General features: G+C 66.6%; 1 protein-coding gene across 1 annotated transcript in view; it reads left to right on the forward strand.

The window, feature by feature from the left end:
* LOC138822752 (plexin-A1) overlaps nt 1-13768 on the forward strand; it is a 48821-nt gene that overhangs the window by 18800 nt on the left and 16253 nt on the right. Inside the window, exons 9-21 of the mRNA XM_070015697.1 lie at nt 724-838; nt 5115-5315; nt 6587-6683; nt 6776-6969; nt 7050-7201; nt 8006-8126; nt 8393-8529; nt 9729-9896; nt 10059-10152; nt 10410-10649; nt 10733-10876; nt 11111-11345; nt 12822-12964. Coding sequence (XP_069871798.1) covers nt 724-838; nt 5115-5315; nt 6587-6683; nt 6776-6969; nt 7050-7201; nt 8006-8126; nt 8393-8529; nt 9729-9896; nt 10059-10152; nt 10410-10649; nt 10733-10876; nt 11111-11345; nt 12822-12964 — 2041 coding nt within the window. The remainder of the gene's footprint in view (nt 1-723; nt 839-5114; nt 5316-6586; nt 6684-6775; nt 6970-7049; nt 7202-8005; nt 8127-8392; nt 8530-9728; nt 9897-10058; nt 10153-10409; nt 10650-10732; nt 10877-11110; nt 11346-12821; nt 12965-13768) is intronic.

Consider the following 13768-nt stretch of genomic DNA (forward strand, 5'->3'; position numbering starts at 1 on the left):
CCGGGGAACCCGCAGCCGGATGGCCAGTGCGGAGGCCCGGGGAACCCGCAGCCGGATGGCCAGTGCGGAGGCCCGGGGAACCCGCAGCCGGATGGCCAGTGCGGAGGCCCGGGGAACCCGCAGCCGGGCGGCCAGTGCGGAGGCCCGGGGAACCCGCAGCCGGATGGCCAGTACGGAGGCCCGGGGAACCCGCAGCCGGATGGCCAGTGCGGAGGCCCGGGGAACCCGCAGCCGGATGGCCAGTGTAGAGGCCTGGCGCTGGGCGGCCAGTGTGGAGACCTGGCTGGACGGCCAGTGTGGAGGGGAGGCCTGGCCGGGCGGCCAGTGCGGAGGCCCGGGGAACCCGCAGCCGGATGGCCAGTGCGGAGGCCCGGGGAACCCGCAGCCGGGCGGCCAGTGCGGAGGCCCGGGGAACCCGCAGCCGGATGGCCAGTGCGGAGGCCCGGGGAACCCGCAGCCGGGCGGCCAGTGTAGAGGCCTGGCGCTGGGCGGCCAGTGTGGAGACCTGGCTGGACGGCCAGTGTGGAGGGGAGGCCTGGCCGGGCGGCCAGTGCGGAGGCCCGGGGAACCCGCAGCCGGATGGCCAGTGTAGAGGCCTGGCGCTGGATGGCCAGTGTGGAGGGGAGGCCTGGCCGGACGGCCAGGCTGCATGTGCGGGGCCGGGCGGGGGATGTGGGACGCTGGCCTCTGGCCTCAGACTCACCCCCTGCCCTCTCCTTGCAGCTGCCTGGCTTGTGTCAACGGCTCCTTCCCCTGCCACTGGTGCAAATACCGCCACGTGTGCACCAATAACGCTGCCGACTGCGCGTTTTTGGAGGGCCGTGTCAACGTTTCTGAGGTACGGCAGTGGGAAGGGGCTCAGTTCAGAGGCCGAGGCGTCGGCAAGCGCCTGCCTGCCAGCCTCGCTGGCCAGCGGGTCGGCCTCCGGGACGCTGGACACCTGGCCCAGGGTCAGGGTGGGTGCAGCCCCTGACATCTCAGCCTGAGGCCCCGCCAAGCCAGGGTGGAGTACCCAAGTTTTATGGTGTCCCCCAAGAATTAGGAGACGCCTCCACAAGGCCCTGCCCCTTGGCCTCTGTGTGGGGGTGCCTGGGGGTGACTGCCGGGGCACAGCAAAGAGGCCCGCGTGGCAGGGGCCTCAGCTGTGGGGGTCTGGCGTAGCGGGGCGCGTGGCAGGCTGAGTCCTGGGAGACAAGAAGGAACCGGCTGGATTCACTGGTGCGTCACTGGTGCAGGGCTGGTGGGCTCGGGAGTCGTCTGAAGTGCTGCGTGGTAATTGCTGGTAATTAGGTGGTAATTATTTTGAAGCCTGGGCAAGGCAGACTGTGTTTATGAGCAGCAGGCTGCTCTGCCGAGAGCCTCGGTTGTCCGCGTCGGGACGGACCGGGCACCGTGTGGCTGGGAAGCGCAGGCGGGCTCCATGGCACCCTGTGGTGTGGAGCCTAGACTTGCAGCCAGCACCCTTCCCTTCCCTGTGGCCGCCAGTCTGTTGTCCCAGAGGGAAGGGTGGCCTGTGGGGCCTGACGGCTGGTTGGCCTCGAAGCGAGAATGGAGTAGCGGGCTTCTGGGATGCCGAGGGCCTCGCTCTCCGCCGGTGCCCTTCCCTCTAAGCCCCCCCCCCCCACGGGCACTGTCCCCTTCTGTGCTTGTAAGAGCCAGGTGGCCGCAGAGGCCGACCCGGGGTGTAGGTCTGTGACCCTGTGGAGGCCACAGGTGTCCTGGCAGGGCTGGGAGCAGGTGGGGGCTCCGGGGTTAAGCACGCCGGGTCTTCTCCCGTACGGGTCTTTGCCTTTTGCCCCATCCAAGCCATCAGCTCCAGGGCAGCAGAACACACTGTCCCTTGGAGTCGCTGGGGTGTCCGCAGGTGGGGCCGCGTGGGTACCCGGGTCTGGGGAGGGCAGCGGAGCACGGGGCTGGGGGCTCGGGGAAGGGATTCTTTTTCCTTGGCTGTAGCCTGGGCTTGTTGGTGAGGACTGCTGTGTGTCCACAGACTGGGGTGGACTTGTGAGGAGCGCCGCGAGGGCACTGGATGGGCAGCACTCTGCTTCCCATTCCTGGTTTGGGGTCCTCACACAGCAGACTGCCAGGGCCCAAGCGCTTTCCGCGCTGGAGCCCAGCTCCCAGGTAGGCAGGGCCTTCCTGTCCAGCCTCTGCTCTCAGACACGGAGGAAGGGCCTCCCAAGGCCTCCCCAGCCCCTGCCTGGGCCCTCAGACTTGCCCGAGTTTGGTGCCGGGGCCACGCGCGGGAGGTGGCAGGCGTGGCGGCACTGGGCACCGGGCTCCGGGTTTGGAGGAGCCCACCTGGGCCGGCGCTCCCAGAGGTGGGTTTTCTGGCCTTTGTGGAGAAGTGGGAAGTACGGCTGGTGTTTTCCTGGAGACCTGGTCAGCTTCCTGCCCACAGGCGGCCCTAGGAGACTCCAGGTTCTGGCTTGTCACACCCGCCGGGCCCTGGGACGGGCGAGTCCCGCAGCGGGCCTGAGGACAGCGTGGTGAGGAGAAGCCCCGCGTGGGAGATCACTGCCCTACAGGCTCCGGCCTCCGCCAAGCACCAGCTTTCAAAGTCCAGAACTTTGGCTCTGTGGAGGCTTATCCTTTCTTTTCCCTCAGGTTGGTGCTCAGGACTTGTTATTGCTGACAAGTCTTTCACCACTTGAGCCCTAGCTCAAATGTGCATTTTCTCAAATTAAGTACACTCACTTTTGCCTGGCCCTGCCCTCCCAGCACTGGGTTTGAACTCAGGACTTTGTGCTTCCCTGGCTTTCCTGCTTGAGGGCTCTACTGGTACTTTACCACTTGAGCCACACTGCTAAACCTGGTTTAGCCGTTTCCTGCTGGTTATTTTGTAGTCTAGTGGACTTTTATTTATTACCCAGGCTGGCCTTGAACTATATACCTCTGCATCTCAGCTTCTGAGCAGCGAGGATGACAGATGTGAGCTTTTAGAACTGGCTTACCTTGCCTTTTAGGACACCATTGACTGGTTGGTAGTCAGGCTTGAATTCAGGACCTGGGTGCTGTCCTTGAGCTCTTAAGGCTAGAGCTCTACCACTTAAGCCACAGTACTACTTCCGGTTTTCTGGTGGTTTATTGGAGATAAGAGTCTCACAGACTTGCCTGCCTGGATGGCTTGAGCTGCGATCCTCAGTTCTCAGCCTCCTGAGTAGCTAGGATGACAGGCGTGAGCCACCAGCACCTGGCACTGTTTACTTTTTGAGAGGCAAATTCTTCATAAAATGACAGATTGGGACATAGCAGATGGCAGTGGTTGAAGCCCCACAGGTGACACTGTGGACTGGCTGAGAGCTGTGCTCTGCTGTGTACTACACACAGGAGTTCATTTTTTTAAAATTTGTAGACCATAGTGAAAACTGCTTAGAAATACCATGCATAAGGCAGGCCCGTTGTAGACGGGCAGCCTTCCAAATTTTGACTCCGTGTAGAGCTCTGGGTCACAGGAATGAAGTGCTAGCCTGGGTCGTGAAGGGCCTCCTTCCCTCCACCATTTTCCAGCTGTGAGCCGGGACCTCGCCAGCTCCGTGCAATCCTCCCCAGCTGGGAGCCGGGTCCCAGGGGCCTCAGGCCCAGCCCACGCCCTCACACGCTCAGTGAGTGTCCTTCTCCAGCCTTCCCCAGGGCTCTGCAGCCTCTTCCTAGGTGACTGCTGGAGACAAGGACCTGCCAGGCCTTCTTCCTGTCGGATTGAAGTCGTTACCATGTCCCCTCCTCAGCGCAGGGTCTGCAGTGCGGGTCTCCTGAGATGGGTGTCTGTGTGCCCTCTGGGTGTGGAGAGCGGATGGGAGAGGGGAGTGAGGTATGGGGGCGCCTGGGAGGCGCAGGCGTGGCCGCCAGCCTGGTGGGGTGGTGGCAGGCTCAGCCTCAGCCGGTCGGCTTAGTGCTTGGGAGGGTGGAGGGTGAGGTGTGGGAGCAGGGCGGGATGTTGAGATAGGCGAGGGGCTGGTGGGGTGGCCCCCATCCGTGCTGGGATTGGTCCGGGGGCCCCAGGACCTCCCCCGTCCATGCTGGGATTGGGCCGGGGGCCCCAGGACCTCCCCCGTCCGTGCTGGGATTGGGCCGGGGGCCCCAGGACCTCCCCCGTCCGTGCTGGGATTGGGCCGGGGGCCCCAGGACCTCCCCTGGTTGCCTGCCATGGCCGTCTCCTGGCTGGTGTGATGGGAGGGGAGCCGCACAGCTTGAGCAGCTCCTCCAGGCTGAAGGGCAGGTTGGGTATGGACCCAAGTCCGTCCTCCTCTTCAGTGGGGACCTGAGGTGCTGGGGCCATCATGGGACATTCCGGCTGGGGCTTGGGGTGTGGCAGGGAATAGCTGGAGACAGGGCCAGGGTCTCCAGGGCTGTGGCTTGAGCACCCCTTCAGTGCAGCCCTTAGCTGGGCCTCTGGCCAGTGGACGAGAGAGCATTCCTAGTGAGTGGCCAGCTCGCTTAGCCAGCCATGCAATGAGGGGTCTGCTCACCCAGCGGCCCTGCAGTGTGCGGTTACTTAGGTGGCTGGGTGGTGAGTGGTCCGCTCACTTAGATGGCCTTTCCAGCCCTGTTCCCTAGGGGCCTCGAGGGCCGAGTCAGGGTCCAAGACCCCGCGGAGCCCCACAGAGCTGTCCTGGACCCACGCCCACAGGGCAGCCGTGAGCGGACCTGGGGACTCCGGCTGCTTCCAGCCTCCCTATTTAAAGCCGCCCAGGCTCCCGCAGGCCGCTCCCCAGGGACCCGCCAGCCGTGCTGCAAGGCAGCCCCGCGTTGCATCAGCTATTGTTGTGGAGCGCCGCCGGCCCAGGGGGCCCTGGCTGTTTTTCTGCCGGCTCCAGCTATTTTTACATGCTCCCCAGGTCCCCAGCTGAGAGTCGGCGGCTCCAGCACCCCGCTCTTGGCTCCTGCCTCCCGCCTCAAGGGCCTGTGCAGCTGCAGGCCAGATGGGGCCCTGCGGCCTCTAGACTGCCGGGGCCTAGGACATGGAGCCAAGGCGCGCGTCCCGCTGGGTGTGCAGCCTCCGCCTGCCGGAGAGCCACGCCGAGGACATGGTGCTTTTGGTCCTCAGATCACCCACGGTGGGCCCCGGCGGTGGCACGCACGAGCCTGGCTCACTCGGAGTCGTGTTTCCCCAGGACTGCCCCCAGATCCTGCCCTCCACGCAGATCTACGTGCCAGTGGGCGTGGTGAAGCCCATCACCCTGGCTGCCCGGAACCTGCCACAGCCACAGTCAGGCCAGCGTGGCTACGAGTGCCTTTTCCACATCCCCGGCAGCCCTGCCCGGGTGACCGCGCTGCGCTTCAACAGCTCCAGCCTGCAGTGCCAGAATTCCTCGGTGAGGCGGGGGGGGGGGGGGGGGGGGGGCTGAGGTGGCGCCCGGTCCCCTCACCGCCCAGCCTCCCATGCTGCGCACACGCTCAAGCCTGATGCGACCGCCGCCCTCACCCCTCGGGTGTAGGGACATTCCGGGCCTTGGGCTCCAGGGTGGGCCGTGTCCGTGGGGATGGCCAGGGCAGAGCACGGGGCCTGGGGCTGTGGCCAGCAGTGGAGACGCGCACTCAGGCAGCGCTGGTGCATGCGGGCGGTCTGGGATGCATGCTGTGGCAAGGACTGCTGAAAAGGCTCCATTAGCGAGTAGCCAGGGGCATCTTAGGACGCGACCTGGGTGCTCAGGGAAGGGGAGCCTCCTCCAAGGCCCGGCTCAGGTTGCACTCTCCTCTGGCTCCAGAGTTTCTCCATTTGTTCAGTCAGGAGTGTGGCCTTGGGTCCTGCTGCGTGAACAGGAGGCTCAGGCCAGGGCCTCGGCAGCCTGGGGAGGGTCTGATCATGTTGGTCTGGCCTCGTTAGCCCTTTGGCCGTCTGGGCCGTCCTTGTGGGGCGGGAGCCTGGGGGTCAGGGCCGGCTTCAGAGGCGGGCAGGTTGCAGACTGCTCCTTGCATGGTGGCTGCGCTGTTTGTGCCTGTGCCCCGGTGCTCTGTGCTCCGTGTCACCCTCCGGAGCTGCCTGCGTCTTCCACTCCCCAGGCTCCAGGCCCCTCCTCTCCTGGTCCACGCTCAGCAGGAAGCGGGAGTGTTGGGGAATGTCTTGCAGCTAGGGATACGTTGGGTGGTTGTGCTACCCTTGAAGATGCCAGGCTTGCTCCCTGCAGCCAGGCAGAGGGATGGAGTAGAGGCATCAATGCTGGAAAGCGGGGCAGAGCTGGACCCCCAGGCCCCGTCTCCTGGGAGGCGCCGTGGCCTTGAGCTCAGGCTACCTGGGAGGCACTGCAGGGCATACGCACCAGGCTTCAGGGCAGCCCTGTGCACTCAGCACTCAGATGCTCAGTTGGAAGTATCCCTGCTGCTGTCTAGGAGGCTGGCTGGGGCCCCAGTTTCCAAGAAAGGCTGACTCTCCCAGCAGGTCCCAGGGAGGAGTGAGCTCACTCCTGAGGGGTCTGCCTGGCTGCAAGAGGGGGCGGGTCTATGTGACAGGTGGGCAGGGGCGCCGGCCAGATGTGGCCAATCTTGGGGAGAGAGGCTCGCAGGCCCCAGCTGGCAGGCCTGATTCCGTGCGGCCTGGCGGTGGGAGCTGGCAACCAGGGGCTGACTGCTGTGTCCGTGCCCACAGTACTCCTATGAAGGCAACGACGTCAGCGACCTCCCTGTGAATCTGTCGGTGGTGTGGAATGGCAACTTCGTCATCGACAACCCCCAGAACATCCAGGGTGAGCAGCAGGCCTGGGCTGCCGGCGGGTGGGGCGGGGCAGGGTGGGGACCGTGCTGACCAGGCCTCCTCCCCGCCCCCCCCCCCCCGCAGCCCACCTCTACAAGTGCCCAGCCCTGCGCCAGAGCTGCGGCCTCTGCCTCAAGGCCGACCCGCGCTTCGAGTGCGGCTGGTGTGTGGCCGAGCGCCGCTGTTCCCTGCGCCACCACTGCCCCGCTGAGGCGCCCGCCGCCTGGATGCACGCCCGGCACGGGAGCAGCCGCTGCGCGGACCCCAAGATTCTCAAGGTAGGCCGGAGGCCGGGCCTGGCCGAGCCCGGCGCGGGGGGGCCCGGCCTGCTGGTGCCCCAGCCTCTGCCTTCCCACAGCTGTTTCCAGAGACAGGCCCCCGACAGGGAGGGACGAGGCTCACCATCACCGGGGAGAACCTGGGCCTTCGGTTTGAGGACGTGCGTCTGGGCGTGCGTGTGGGCAAGGTGCTGTGCAGCCCTGTGGAGAGCCAGTACATCAGTGCCGAGCAGTGAGTGCACCCCGGGACTGGGGGTGGGGGCTGCCCTGTGGAGGGCGTGCTCAGGACCGGGCGGCAGGCCGGGCGCAGCCCTGTGGAGGGCGTGCTCAGGACCGGGCGGCAGGCAGGGCGCAGCCCTGTGGAGGGTGTGCTCAGGACCGGGCGGCAGGCCGGGCGCAGCCCTGTGGAGGGCGGTACGCCAGTGCTCAGGACCGGGCGGCAGGCCGGGCGCAGCCCTGTGGAGGGCGTGCTCAGGACCGGGCGGCAGGCCGGGCGCAGCCCTGTGGAGGGCGTGCTCAGGACCGGGCGGCAGGCAGGGCGCAGCCCTGTGGAGGGCGGTACGCCAGTGCTCAGGACCAGGCGGCAGGCCGGGCGCAGCCCTGTGGAGGGCGTGCTCAGGACCGGGCGGCAGGCAGGGCGCAGCCCTGTGGAGGGCGTGCTCAGGACCGGGCGGCAGGCCGGGCGCAGCCCTGTGGAGGGCGGTACGCCAGTGCTCAGGACCGGGCGGCAGGCCGGGCGCAGCCCTGTGGAGGGCGTGCTCAGGACCGGGCGGCAGGCCGGGCGCAGCCCTGTGGAGGGCGGTACGCCAGTGCTCAGGACCGGGCGGCAGGCCGGGCGCAGCCCTGTGGAGGGCGTGCTCAGGACCGGGCGGCAGGCAGGGCGCAGCCCTGTGGAGGGCGGTACGCCAGTGCTCAGGACCAGGCGGCAGGCCGGGCGCAGCCCTGTGGAGGGCGGTACGCCAGTGCTCAGGACCGGGCGGCCGGGTGGGGGTGGAGAGACGGTGCAGCCAGGGCAGCTGCTGGCCCCCGCCTGCAGGATTGTGTGTGAGATCGGGGACGCCAGCACAGTGCGGGCCCATGACGCCCTGGTGGAGGTGTGTGTGCGGGACTGTTCGCCCCACTACCGGGCTCTGTCACCGAAGCGCTTCACGTTTGTGGTAAGTGCCGCCCGCTGCCCCCTCTGCCTGGGAAGGTGGTCTGGGTGGGAGACCTCAGGTCTGGGCGCAGGGGCTTCGGGTCACCGTGGGCTTTGGGCTCCCCGTGCTCCCCTCCTGGCTGAGGCTAGCACCAGGTGTCCTGTGCCATCTGCCCCTTTCCTGGAGCTGTCCCGCACCAGGGGCATGGGACAGAGCCTGTGCCTGGGACTCCTGGTCTGGGGACAGAGCTGTGGGCTAGCGTCCTCATAACAAGTCTCTTCCGGCAGACTCCAACCTTCTACCGCGTGAGCCCCTCCCGCGGGCCTCTGTCGGGAGGCACCTGGATCGGCATCGAGGGCAGCCACCTGAACGCGGGCAGCGACGTGGCCGTGTCCATTGGGGGCCGGCCCTGTTCCTTCTCCTGGTATGCGGGGCAGGGGCAGCAGGGCCAGGGCATGGCCACACACACACATGTGCATGTGCACACGCACACATGCACACACACACTGTACCCACTGGTGGTCCTGTCAGGGCTATCCCTGGCTGTGTCCCCTCCTGTTGCCTGGGAAACGGGTATGGAGAACCTGGCTGGGGTGATCACTATGGAAACTCAAGAGGCAGAGGTTACCATGGAGACGGGGACTGCCTCCATGGTAGAAATGAGGAGGGCGGGGCCTGCCGTCCAGGAGTGGGGGGTGGGGGAGGGGACGGGACTCCCTGGAGAACAAAATAAGAAATATTCTTTCTAAAAAAATTTTTTTTTAGAGAAAACAGACATCTTAACAAAAGCTTTGAGGCCTGAAGTGGATAATTTTAGATTAGGGAGATAATGGAACGGCCCTTTAAATATTTTCCTGTGGTAATTACCCGTTATCAGCCTGATCATTGGTATTTGCAGCTGAGCCAGGCCCGGCAGCTCTGGGCGTCCAGGCTGTAGTTAGAGGTGGGGGGAGAGAGTCTGGGAGAGCAGGCCTTGGCTGCCAGCTCCCATAAAGGTGACCGCCTGGCCCTGAACCCCAGCCCAGTCCACTCTGGCGTACAAAGAGGAAGCAGTGTTCGCCTTGCTGGCCTCCCGAGCTGTGGGTGAGCCGCTGCTGGCCCTGCAGCAGGGCACAGGCCCACTGTGGGTGAGCGGCTCAGGCCTCCAGGGCCCAGGCAGACTTAACGCCTGCCTAGTGCTGAGGAGGAAACAGAGTGGCGCACAGAGCCTGGCCAGGGTCTCCTGAGGAGAGAGACAAAGACCAGGCCTTTCCTACTCTAAAGTGGTCCAGTCGGGGGCCGGGGAGAGGCCCACATGCCAGGCCAGGCCTGAGGTCCAGTCGGGGGCCGGGGAGAGGCCCACATGCCAGGCCAGGCCTGAGGGGGGAGGGGAGAGGCCCACATGCCAGGCCAGGCCCGAGGTCCAGTCGGGGGCCGGGGAGAGGCCCACATGCCAGGCCAGGCCTGAGGGGGGAGGGGAGGCAGGGAGGTCAGCCTGGCCAAGGATAGGGCCAAGGCCTCCGGCACAGGTAGTCGCCCGCGGGCAGATGGTGGCGTGTGAGGCGCCACGTCCTGCGCACCCTGCTGGCCCTGCCCCAGGGGCGCCAGTGCCCGGGGAGACCCTCACACGTGCTCGGCCCCCAGGAGAAACTCGCGGGAGATCCGCTGCCTGACGCCGCCAGGGCAGAGTCCGGGTAGCGCTCCCATTGTCATCAACATCAACCGTGCCCAGCTGGCCAACCCCGAGGTGAAGTACAACTACACCGAGGACCCCACCATCCTGAGGATCGACCCCGAGTGGAGCATCAACAGGTGAGGGCCACCTCACCGCCACGGCCGCCGTGGCGGTCTCAGGGTGCCCTATGCCGAGCCCCAGACCCCCCTTGCCGCCTTGGGACAGCTCTGCTAGTGGGGCTGGGGTGGCCCCTGTGCCCTCCAGCCCAGCAGCCCACTCACCCCCGCTCACTCCTCTAGTGGTGGGACCCTGCTGACGGTCACGGGCACCAATCTGGCCACTGTCCGTGAACCCCGGATCCGGGCCAAGTATGGAGGCGTTGAGAGGGAGAATGTAAGTCCATGCCCTCTGCCCCCTGCTCTGCTCAGCCCTGCTGTCTACCTGGGTCTCTGTCTCCCTACGGTGCCAGTCCCGGCCTGCCCTGACAGGTCTGTTCTCCCACTGTGGGGTGGATTTCAGGGAGGGGCCCGGCTGGCTCCTGCGCAGCCATCCCCGGGCCAGGGCTCTGTCTCGTGAGCTCTGGGGCCGGGGGGAAGGGGGGTGCTCTGGGGCTCTGTGAGTCCGGCCCAGCACCCTGCCGTCTGTCGCAGAGCTGCATGGTGTACAATGACACCACCATGGTGTGCCGGGCTCCGTCTGTGGACAACCCCACGCGTAGCCCGCCCGAGCTGGGGGAGCGGCCGGACGAGCTGGGCTTCGTCATGGACAACGTGCGCGCCCTGCTAGTGCTCAACTCTTCCTCCTTCCTCTACTACCCCGACCCGGTGCTAGAGCCGCTCAGCCCCACCGGCCTCCTGGAGCTGAAGCCCAGCTCTCCCCTCATCCTCAAGGTGGGTCCTGGCCGGGGCAGGTGGGGAAGCAGGCCGGGCAGGGAGACCCGGACCGGCCCTCGGCTCATCTGCACCCCGTGCAGGGTCGGAACCTGCTGCCACCGGCACCTGGCAACTCCCGGCTCAACTACACGGTGCTCATTGGCTCTACCCCGTGTGTCCTCACTGTGTCGGAGACGCAGCTGCTGTGCGAGTCGCCGAACCTCACGGGACAGCACAAGGTCACGGTGCGTGCCTGGTCCACACCCACCTGGGGGCGGAGCCCAGGAGACTCGGGTGCCCTGCTCCGCTCCAGCCTGGCCTGCCCAGCCACCAGCTCCTCTCCAGACCTTCAGCCCCCGCCCCACGGCCCCTGCCCGCCCTTTCTGCGCCGTGGGTGCCCCGGTGCCTATAAGCCGGCTGTACAGTGGGCTCCGGCGCCCAGTGAGTGCGGCTCCTGATGCGCTGTGCCCGCCCGGCAGGTGCGAGCAGGCGGCTTTGAGTTCTCCCCCGGGATGCTGCAGATGTACTCAGACAGCCTGCTCACGCTGCCCGCCATTGTGGGCATCGGCGGGGGCGGGGGCCTCCTGCTGCTGGTCATCGTGGCCGTGCTGATCGCCTACAAGCGCAAGTCTCGCGATGCCGACCGCACCCTCAAGCGGTTGCAGCTGCAGATGGACAACCTGGAGTCCCGAGTGGCACTCGAGTGCAAGGAAGGTGTGTGGGGGTCCGGCAGGGCGCCCCTCCCCCGCCCCCGCCCCCCACCGAGGCTCAGCGCCCATGCGCCCTGAGCGCTGTCACGTGCCGGGGGTGGCAGATACCTGTCGAGGGTTGCAGGACTAGGCGAGACTCACAGCCCAGCCCCGTGGTGAGACCGGATGGGCCGCTCAGTTCCCTGTCTGCAGAATGGGCGGAGGCCACGTTCCTGGGTGACAGGCCGTGGAGCCGGTTCCATGGTGGCTGGAGCACTCTGATGGCCGCACTGGGTCTCCTACCTCCCCATTCTCAGGCCTGAGCCCTTGGTGGCCCTAGCCTAACCGGGGGCACCCCAAAGGCAGGTGGAGACAGGGCCCAGAGACTGGGGTGGGCTGTGGGCAGCCAAGACGCAGGTGTGCAGGCTGTGGACTTGAACGCTGAGCGGTAGTAGAGAGTGGCGCGGGAGAGCAGGAGGGCAGGGCCAGGGCCAAGGCTCCCTGAGTGTGCCAGCACGCGCCGCCACCCAGCCGCTCAGTTCCTTAGAGGCGTCGCGTGCTAGGGTTAACCCCTAGTCCCTGCCCCAAAAGCTCAGGAGTCTCCTGACTCCATTCTGTGCCCCAGGGCTGTGGATCTCCTGGACTCCAGCCCCTGCCCTGGGGCTGTGGGGTATGAATGGCTGGGGTGCTGGGTAGGCAGGAGTTAGGCAGCGTAGCCAATGGGGGAGGCGGGCGGCCCCGGACAGAGGCCCGGGTGGCACAGCAGCCATGGGCTGTTGGGACGGGGCCGCTCCTGGATTTGTGTCGGGCTGGAGGCAGTGGGCGTCGGGCTGGCCCCTGGGTGGTGTGGCGGGGCCTTAGGCTGGGCCTGGGTGCCGGCTCACTTGCTGTGGGTCCACGGCTTGTGGCCCTGCCCCTGCTGGGCGCCTCTCAGAGCCTCGGCAGAGGAGGCGGTGGGAGGCAGACTGCGAGGCCTGTGAGAAGCTTACAGAACGCCGCCTCGCTGGCATTTACCCGGTTAACAGCCAGGGGCTTGGGGGCAGGGGCACGGGCGAGGTGTACTTAGGACGTCCCTTAGCCCTGGTCAGACCCGAATATCTAGTGGTGGCTCAGGGCCAGGTGCAGCGGTCCCCTGGCTCTGCGGGTGCCCCAGGTGTGCACGTGACAGGTGTCTGCCTGGGGCTGGGAGCGCGGGGAGCCCCTGAGGCTGCTGGCGGGGACATTTGCTGCCCACATCCCTTCTGGGGGTGGAGGGGCTAGCGCCTGCCGCGTACGTGTTTCCCCCTCACGGCTGTGGTCAAAGCAGGAGGCCTTGATGACAGCCGGGTGAGGGCTTTCATCCACATCAGGACAGAGGACACAGGGGCGCCAGGCAGCAGAGTGGTTTCCACTCAAAAGACCAGGGCCAGAGGGACTAGAATTTGATCCTGGCACACAGTTGGGGGCAGGGACAGGCTGGGCATGAGGAGGGGTCTTGACCTTGGCCCCTGCCGGTCCACAGCCTTTGCAGAGCTGCAGACAGACATCCATGAGCTGACCAGCGACCTGGACGGGGCCGGCATCCCGTTCCTGGACTACCGCACGTACGCCATGCGGGTGCTCTTCCCCGGGATTGAGGACCACCCTGTGCTCAAGGAGATGGAGGTAGGGTGTGGGCCTCGGCCTGTGGGGAGCCGGGAACACCCAGGACCCTGAGGCTCAGCTGGTAGATGCTGGCAGCGGATCCAGGAGGAGCCAGGGTGGGCGGGGCGGGGCGGGGCGGGGCAGGCTTCCTGCTTCACTCCGCTGGCACAGGCGGGCTTACCAGCCATGTCCAGCCTGGGTTCCAAGCATTTCCTCAGTAGCTGGGCTGTGCATCCTGCCTCTTTTCTGGGTACACCCGCCGCTCACCTTTGCTGTTTTTTTTCGGGACATCCCTGTGTGGTGTGGGGGAGGGGAGGCGCTCAGCTGGACTTGGGCTGTGCGTGAACAGCAGCCAGGCTCAGGTTGTTGAGAGTGAGCCTAGAAGTGGGTGCGCAAAGCCTCAGGGCCCCACTGTGGCCCACGCATTCACCCCCGGCCACAGACGGCCCATGCTCGGCAGGCTGCACCGCCTCTGCCGCCCGATGCACCCCCGCGGCTCACTGCGGCCCGGGGCGCTCCCCCGCGTCTGAGGGCCTTGCGGTCACTCTGCCGCCCGATGCACCCCCGCGGCTCACTGCGGCCCGGGGCGCTCCCCCGCGTCTGAGGGCCTTGCGGTCACTCTGCCGCCCGATGCACCCCCGCGGCTCACTGCGGCCCGGGGCGCTCCCCCGCGTCTGAGGGCCTTGCGGTCACTCTGGCCTAGGCCCTGGTCTGCTTTGGGTGCTTCTCCCTGCCTTTCCACGCCCTGAACTTCATGCATGGCAGCACGCAGGCTCTGTGTGTCATGTATGCTGTCACGTGCACTGTCTGTCTGCTCCGGGAGGG

Source organism: Dipodomys merriami, unplaced genomic scaffold (genome assembly GCF_024711535.1).
Source record: "Dipodomys merriami isolate MVZ:Mamm:240054 unplaced genomic scaffold, mDipMer1.0.p SCAF_114, whole genome shotgun sequence".
NCBI lineage: Eukaryota > Metazoa > Chordata > Mammalia > Rodentia > Heteromyidae > Dipodomys > Dipodomys merriami.